General features: G+C 42.4%; 1 protein-coding gene across 5 annotated transcripts in view; it reads left to right on the top strand.

The window, feature by feature from the left end:
* The first annotated feature begins 1,264 nt into the window (after nucleotides 1–1,264).
* AFAP1L2 (actin filament associated protein 1 like 2) overlaps nucleotides 1,265–9,289 on the top strand; it is a 113,545-nt gene continuing 105,520 nt past the window's right edge. For all 5 annotated transcript variants that reach the window (XM_075611965.1, XM_075611968.1, XM_075611967.1 and 2 more), the window contains exon 1: nucleotides 1,265–1,623. In XM_075611965.1, the coding sequence (XP_075468080.1) occupies nucleotides 1,608–1,623 (16 nt within the window). In that variant the 5' untranslated portion in view covers nucleotides 1,265–1,607. The remainder of the gene's footprint in view (nucleotides 1,624–9,289) is intronic.

Genomic DNA, 9,289 nt, shown 5'->3' with positions numbered 1-9,289 from the left:
GAAATGTCCTGCGTCATGTGGGACAATAGGAAGCCATGAGATAATCCCTTGCTGCTTCCTATTCAAGCACCAGAGACGTACCAGCACCCCCTACAGAGGTAAATATCTTGGGAATCAAGGGGTCCCCGGAGCTAACATAAACGTGATTCAGCTCCAAAGACCCCCTGATTCAAACCTATATATATTTAAAAAAAGCATAATATGTCCCAGGGAGTTCTCTTTCTTTCCACAGACGTTAGTCGACAGGAGGATAGCTTGTGAATTGAATAAAACCCCACCTGTGAAAATGAGCATGCCTCTCTGAATAATGATTAGGGGGATATGTTATACGGGTGTTCTACTGCAATGAATTAAAAAATTGAGCAAAAAGGATTCTTTGTGGCATGGATATAACTGGTGCAGTTTTTGACGCTCCATTTTTGCAGGCGGGAGACTTTTTTTGCTATGGTCTTTTAGCTGCAATATTGGGGCAACCCCAGAGCAAAAAGCAGCAGCACATTACTAGCAGGGAATGAATCCAATTGAAAGTGGTTTCCCTTTGATAAATCTTTGATTTGTGCTGATTTTGCCCCAGTTTTGTAAAGAGGAAACTTTAGTAAATGAACCATTTTTTTTACATAACCCTCATAGAGCCATTATCTCTGAGGGGTATAGCCACCTTATCTCTGAGGGGTATAGCCACCTTATCTCTGAGGGGTATAGAGCCCTTATCTCTGAGGGGTGTATTGCCCCCTTAGCTGAGTGGTATAGACCCTTATCTCTGAGGTGTATAGCCTCCTTATCTCTGTGGGGTATAGAGCCCTTATTTCTGTGGGATATAGAGCCCTTATTTCTGAGAGTTATTGAGCCCTTATCTCTGAAGGGTATAGAGTCCTTATCTCTGTGGGGTATAGAGTCCTTATCTCTGAGGGGTATAGCCCCCTTATCTCCGAGGGTTATATCCCCCTTATCTCTGAAGGGTATAGCCCCCATATCTCTGAGGGGTATATAGCCCTAAATCTGAGAGATAGTTATCTGATGTTTTACCAAACTATCATTAGAGGCATATAAATATCCCTCCCTTGCCACAAGTAATAATCACCTCTTCTGGTGGCAAAGGAGGTAACATTAGCTGGAGAAAGTTATCAGAGCCCCCGCTTTCCCATCTCCACTAAAAAATGAGCCTTTAATTGGTGCATGGGGACTGCTAATTCCTGTGCAGCCACAGTCAAAATTCCATCACATCCTCTAACAGCAGCTAATCTTCCCTTTCAGGCGCTGCTGTTTGCTAGGGGCACAGGGGCACAGGGGCAGTGCAGAACTTTCCTTTCCCAAGCTGTGTGTGTGTGTGTGTGTGTTTGTGACTTAACGGGGAGGGGCCCTGTAAGAGGAAGACACAGACAGACACACACACACACACACACACACACACACATATACACACATACACATATGCAGATTGAACAAGAACACAGCCTGTGCTGAGAGATACTGTGGAACTGGTTTCACACCTTCTGGGAGATACAGCTACATTACTGGGGAACTGGTTTCACACCTTGTGGGATTTCTCTCCAGGATCTGGGAGCCAGAGAAAGAAAGGGATATTACTACACGTCTCTACTAAGCAGATGGAGAAATATAAAGGTATTGTACTGTGATGTGCCAGCTGCAATGTGTCATATAGCTCTGTACTGTAATATCATATGTTAGAGATATGGGATTATTGTACTGAAGATATTCTTCTAATGACATACACACACATTTTGTATGGCAATATCATATGTAATGTGTCATGTACAGTATAAAGTTGAAGTTCTGAGCATAATTCCTAACAGATAATATACACGTGTATGTGTGTGTAATATATATATGTATATATACACACACGTGTATATTATATGGGAGGAATGATATATATATATATATATATATATATATATATATATAAAAAAAAAAATTCTGCTGTCATATACATGGACGTCTTGTGTAAAGTTCCGTACTGTAATACATTTGATAGATGGACTGTGTAAAATTACTGTTGTAAGATCTTTGCTACTGTATTGGATATATGCAAGTACTGTAAGATCTCCCCTACTGTATACTGCGATCTGTATACTGTAAGATCTCCCCTACTGTGATTGTTACAGAGTTGCACCTCCTGTTTATGGAACAGGGTGAATGTCTTGAAAGCTGAGGTTTCCCTTTGTCTCATTTTTAGCATTATTAGCTGTTTTTGCAGCTTACTTCTTATGACTCAGTGGAAAGCGATCCATGTTTAACCTCTTCAGTGCTGGATAGGTCTGCAGAGCAGTGTACCACAGGCAGCTCTGGCCACTGACTGCTATTGTGTGAATGTCATGTGATGGTGGGGAAGGAATTTTCACTATAGAACATATGTTTTTAGGCATAAATGGGTAGAGCGTATTTAAGGGCATCAGATCGCGGTCTCTATACACAATACTCATTGTCATCATAATCTGCAACAATGCTTTGTGCGCCCAGAGGCTTGCTCAAGAGGGCACTACTAGTCTATGTATGTATGTATGTATGTATGTATGTATGTATGTTAGTATGTATGTATATATCTGCGAATCTGTCCCGATTCCCACGATGTTTGACAGAAATGTGGGAATCTGCAATGTTTGTGCATTGGCCTGGTTAAAACTGCGTGCTTAGAGAATATTAGTGACATTTGCCAAACTGCGTCAGTATTGACCAATATTCAGCAGCCGTTGCTTGCAAACGTTGATATCTAGCTCTTTAAGTAAGCAGCTGCTAGTCCCTGACAAACTTTCAGATATATTGGAGACTTTTTGGGTCCCAATTTGCCAGGTTTGTGCCGTGCATGAAGTTTTCTCCTATCTCTGCTCATGGTGCATATCTGGGCGATAAGATTCTGTGTCCCTGCTATATACTGTATAAATCAATTTTTTTTGATGGTGGAGGCAAATTACATATATATAACATATACATTCATTTAAAAAAAAATGCCTAAAAACGCATTCTAAAGCTCTGCAATTATTCCCTAAAGCTGGAGTAGCCAACTCCAGTCCTCAAGGGCACCAACAGGTCTCGTTTTCATGATATCTCTGCAGACTGAGCCACTGATTGAGCTACCCGTGCTGAAGCAGGGATATTCCTAATACCTGACCTGTTTATTTATTTATAAAATGTGTTACCAGGAAGTAATACATTGAGAGTTACCTCTCGTTTTCTAGTATGTCCTGGGCATAGAGTTAAGACAAATAATACTGTACATGGTTACAATACATAGTTACATTAGGGTATCTAACGTTATATACAAGACATTGCATGCACAGTTAAAGATAATATATATTATAGGCGTATGTAACAGTTACAGTTAAAATGTGAGACAGCCTTAGGCTGTGCTTATAGTAAGCGCGACGGGCGATGGAGCGACGTCGTGACCAAAAATTTGGAAGACGGGAAATGTGATTTTTCAGAGACTGTCGCCACATGTGACTGTCTCTGAACCAATCAATGACCCCGTCGCTAGCGACATCGCTGAAAGTTAAATTATAACTTTCGCGGGTGGCGACGGGTGACGTCAACGGTTGCGTCGCCGTCGCCAGCACTATAAACGCGGCCTTAGTTTTGAAAGAACTTAGATTGGTGGAGGCTGTCAGAGTCTCCGGTAGGTTGTTCCAGTTTTGGGGTGCACGGTAAGAGAAGGAGGAGCGGCCGGATACTTTGCTGAACCTTGGGACCATGAACAGTCTTTTGGAGTCAGATCTCAGGTGATAAGTGCTGCATGTGGTAGAGGTGAGGAGCTTGTTCAGGTAGACTAGTATCTTGCCCAGAAAGTATTTGAAGGCAATAAAGGAAAGATGAACTTTGCGTCTAGACTCCAGTGATGACCAACCTAGTTATATGAGCATTTCACAGTGATGTGTGTTGTAGTGGCATTGGAGGACAAAACGGCATATTGAATTGTAGAGGGTGTTAGGTTTGCTAAGGTGGGTTTGGTGGCCTTTGAGGACTGGGGTTGGCCACCCCAGCTCTAAAGCAATGTACAATTATTTTACCCCAATTTTTTTTTAAAAAGGATGAGAACCAGGGGATCCCCGGATGAAACAGACTATTTTCTGTCCCATTCAGGGGAAACAAAATGGTGGTTGAAATCTCCTGCATCACGCGTCACCCGGCCACGCGTGACACGGGGGATTTAAACACCAGGATGTTCTGGCACTACCTTCATTTGTAAGTATCTTGGTAACCAAGGCGGTCCCATGGCTGACATCAGCGCGGTTCAGCTCCACAGACGCCCTGGTTTCCAGCCTTGTAATAAAAAAAGATGGCGGGCTTTGGAAATCCACAATTGTGAATGCCTGAGGTAAGCAAAAGACATTTTACGTGCATTTCTGTAGCGATATTGCCACATAAATAACTCAATAAATACAGCAGAAACTCCCAATTTTATAATTATGTCAAGTATTTTACCCACTGCAGCGTAGTCACATAATCCCAGAGGGCCGCCCCCACCCCAGAACAGTTTGCACCAGTATGAGTCTGATTTATAGCTCTGTGTATTGGACAAGCTTCTTGCTGCGAGGATCAGCTATCGGGAATGTATCCGCAGTTCAGCCTTCAGTTGACAGATGGGCCAAGAGTTTGCTGCACCATTTAATTTCCATTTTTGCCCATTAATATTACCAAACCCGACATGGATTTTTCCATCCATTTGTAACCCGTTTTCCTGAAGATTTCTGTGTTAGGTGGTCGTTGATGTACGACAGTAGTAGGGCGTACGCCAGGGGTGGGCAACTCCAGTCCTCAAGGGTCACCAGCAGGTCAGGTTTTCAGGATTTCCCATCTTCAGCACAGGTGGCTCAATCTGTGGCTCAGTATGAGCCACAGATTGAGCCACCTGTGCTGAAGCAGCGATATCCTGAAGACCTAACCTGTTGGTGACCCGTGAGAACTGGAGTTGCCCACCCCTGGCGTAAGCCCTACTACTTTATCATTTACAACCAGGAGTATCAGCCCCCGCCTGAAAATGAATATGCTGTATGTATATAAAATGATTGTGTGCGTATCATATTTATACTTCATAACCTTTTCCCCAAATCTCCTTCAAAACACATCTTTATTCAATCACTCATGAAATGCAATAATTAATTTAATTCCTGAAAATATGTAGTAAAATAAGTGTGTGTCTAAATTAACGTTCAATCAACCGACCCTTACGTCTCCTTTGTTAGATCAACGATTACCTTTGGCGCTTATTTTGATCCAGGACTTGAATGGATATTCATATTTGTGCTCAGGAAGTCATTATGGTTCTGTGTTTTCCGGTTGTTATACCGGTTTTTCCCCCTGGATTGGACAGCGTAGGAACCCAAAGACTGAATCTGGAGCAGGGGTGGCCAACTCCCATCCTCAAGGGCCACCAACAGGTCAGGGGTTCAGGCTATCCCTGCTTCAGCACTGATTGAGTCACCTGTGCTGAAGCAGGGATATTCTGAACACCTGACCTATTGGTGGCGCTTGAGGACTGAAGTTGGCCACCCCTGAGCTAGAGTTTTCGATCAATCAAGTATACTAAGCTCCTGTTTACATCATTTGTTTATTTTTCCTATGCAAGTCAATTTCTCACTGGCTTTGTCATTAACCTCTCTCTCTCTCCTCCTCTTCCTCGGACCTGGGACACATGCAACTGCACAGGGCTTTGGGACAAAGTTCCCAGCAATAAGAGCAAGCACATTCCTGGTCCTGGGGGCAGGAGAGTGCAGCATCTCCCTCCAAATAATGTTTCTTATCGCATTTGCCAGCTGCAGTGACAGAACCAGCAGTCAGATTTAGCTGCACAAAGATAAACAGGAAATCACAACAGAAAATGCTAATAAATATTCCTAGTGACCACCTGACACTTGGCATTTTCATCTAATACTACAGTTATCTCAAAGTGAGATTGGGGGAACAAAACCCGTCATGGTTCACTGGAAACAATGTTTTTTAAGCGCCAATACTAGTTTCTGTCTTTGTTTTTTAACTTTTATAATTTTTATGTGTAATGGATGTGACAATGTATAATTCTACATCCTTACCTAAGCTGGCAATCAGTTGGTGCACCTGTTATACATCTGTCGAAATCCTGATTTTGTGCCCAACATAATGGCTGCTTCAGTCAGTGTAACTCAGCAGCTACAGTGTTTTCTTACATTACTAAGGTAACATTATCTATTGTTACAGTTTGCAGCTCAAATTGCTGGGAACATTTGCAACAAATGATCCCAAACAGGAAATTATTGTACAAATCTTGCACTAAATTCATGTGTCTGAGGTCAGACACTTTGCACTTTGCCCATGGGCTGGATAATCCCATTGATTCTTTGCCACAGGCTTGATCATCTATTGTTTCTTTGCCATGGGCTGGATCAGCGGTGCGCAAACTGGGTGGCGCACCCCCCAGGGGGCGTGAGAATTTCTAGGGGGGGGGGGGGCAACGGTGGTTACAGAGGCCCCGTGCTCTTCCCCACGACATTTAAATTAAATGCCAGGGTTGGCATGAGGTCTCTATAACTCACTTACCTGCTGCCAGCCGGGTCTTCGGCGCATGGCAACGCGGCATCAAATGATGCCGCGGGGTCATGTGACGTGACATGACCTGCGATGTCATTTGACACAGAGACATTGGGAGAGGGGGGGACGGGAACGCTGCGGCTCCCAAGAAGGGGGCCGCAGCTCAAAAGGTTTGCGCACCGCTGCGCTGGATCATCCCATTGATTCTTTGCCACGGGCTGGATCATCCCATTGATTCTTTGCCACGGGCTGGATCATCCCATTGATTCTTTGCCACGGGCTGGATCATCCCATTGTGAAGACTGGAGATAAGTACCTGCTATCAAATCTAAGGTTATAGCATTTAAGTAAAGTGTTTCATTTGTTTTTTTCTGCTTGATACAATGTGACAGCGCAGAATAAAAGGATGGAGGAGGGTAGTCCAGAGTCTGTGTGCACAAGGCGACATGCACCCGATCAACCTGCTTGTTAGAGAAATTCCTCCGCTATCACTCCTACATTATATTTCTCCCTAATAACAAGCAGAATGAGTGAACTTTGTGGTTCTCTACAGTAGATGCAATAATTTGAGGACCACGGTTCAGCCGTTCGACCTGGTCAACAGACACTCAGATGTTGGCTTTCCATCAGGTAATATGAACCAGGCTTATATGTATAATGTTAATTTATGGATAAATGTTTTACCATATTACATATTTGTTCAAATGAAATATAAAGTGTTCAGATCCATTTTATAGGATAAGTATTTGTGATCTAAATGTAGCATACAGGTAGTCCTTGCTATCCAACGTGTCACTTTACAACGTTACAACGAATGGCATATCCAACGCTTTACAATGCTAAGGGCCGTTTTTCAATGCCGGAATGCGTTATCCAACGCTCACGCCACTGATTAACATGGGACTCACTTTACAGCGGTTTCACTATCCAACGCTACTTCCAGAACGGATTCCGTTGGATAACCGAGGACTGTCTGTAGGATGAACTTGATAGACATATGTCTTTTTTCAACCTCATCTTCTATGTAACTATGTAACTATAACCACTTACCTGCCATCTCATACAAGGTATCCTTATATTACTACGGTAACATGATCTATTGTTACAGTTTGCAGCTCAAACTGCTGGGAATATTGGCAACAAATGATCCAAACAGGACAGTGTTGCAATTATCTTGCACTGCTTGGGAGGTGGGTTAAAACCTGCTATAGAAATCAAAGGATGCTTTAAAACTCATTAAAAATGGTATTAAGAGCTTAATAAAAAAATTGCAGGAAGTATTATCTAATACCACAGGACGGTTTTTTTTTTTTTTTTTACTATATAACCTTTCACATGTTTTGCTGCTTTAGGCTGTGGATTCCAGCTGTGTGTACAGATTGGAATTTAAAAGTGTGGCCGTTTAATTTTCCATGTTCACTCTGATTCTCTTATCTCATTTGTAAAATCCCCAAGTTGTGTTTTTGAGAAATATTGACAAGCAAGCATTTTTTTTACAAGCTGTTCTAAATGACTTTTAAAAAATTTGACTTTTTCGGAGGTTGTTCATTAAACTGCGACATTGCCAATCTGGGAGCTATTCAGTTGCCAATAATTCATTCATCTGCAATAGTGCCAATCGTGGCACTGTTGCACGGAAACTCCCATTAAAGTCACTTTACTTTTTCGTTCGATAGTTCCCCGATTGGCACTATTGCAGTTTAATGAATAACCCCCGTAGTCTTAAATCTGGAAAGGTATTAAACATACAACAAATGACAAAACAAGCCGTAATGAATGTATATCAGTGCTCAGTACGTTATAGTCCTAGATAGCAAATAAAATATACATTGCTGGGGTGGGAATTTAATGAGCGCTTTATATCATTGTAACCATTTCACTACCAGAGGGTCAGGCAATGCATCAATAAATATGTAATACGGAATCGTTTTGACCATACAGCTGATCCACTTTTTCATTTCATGGCATTTCTGCTTTGATCAAACAAGCTTGTGAAATCTCCTGGACAAACCGTCCACACTTTCTCCAGGAGCTGGCTTCGGTATTTGCTTATCTACGCAGGAAACATCAACTTTGTGTGCAGGGATTTATGCTACCTGCATTAGACTATCTCAGAGAGGGCTTTTAGTACAAGCAAACAAAGTGATTGCTTCTTAATACACTCTAGAACAGGGGCGGCCAACTCCATTCCTCAAGGGCCCCCAACAGGTCAGGTTTTCAGGATAACTCCGCTTCAGCAGTCAAAGAATGAGCCACTGATTGAGCCACCTGTGCTGAAGCGGGAATATCCATAAAACCTGACCTGTTGGTGGCCCTTGACAACTGGAGTTGGCCGTCCCTGTTCTAGACCAGTTCTGTTTCCTAATTTAAGATCTGTACAATACTTTTATTTTTATTGTTTTTTAAATACAGCCAGGGCTATGTCTATTTAATTTAACAAAGGTATGAGACGTTTCTTCCAGGAAATAGTAGTCCGATCTTTCCATTGACCAATAATCTGCCTCTGTTTCAACCTGCTGGACATATTATTATCGTTTATTTGTAAAGCGCCAGCATATGCCGCCGGGCGGTACAATGGGGGGGGGGGGGCACAGAGATTTGTATATTACATAAACAATTACATACAAATAAGGACACACAAGCACAAACAGATACAGAGAGTTAATGATAGTACCTGATCGTAAGAGCTTACTCTCAAGAAAGGATGAGGGACAATGTTGAAAGAAAAGGTGGCTGCTCATTGTGGGACGCAGTATACATCAGGCTG

The sequence above is a fragment of the Ascaphus truei genome, chromosome 8 (genome assembly GCF_040206685.1).
Source record: "Ascaphus truei isolate aAscTru1 chromosome 8, aAscTru1.hap1, whole genome shotgun sequence".
Classification (NCBI taxonomy): Eukaryota; Metazoa; Chordata; class Amphibia; order Anura; family Ascaphidae; genus Ascaphus; species Ascaphus truei.
Note: the sequence above shows the minus strand (reverse complement) of the source record. Positions and strands in the feature narration are given on the sequence as shown.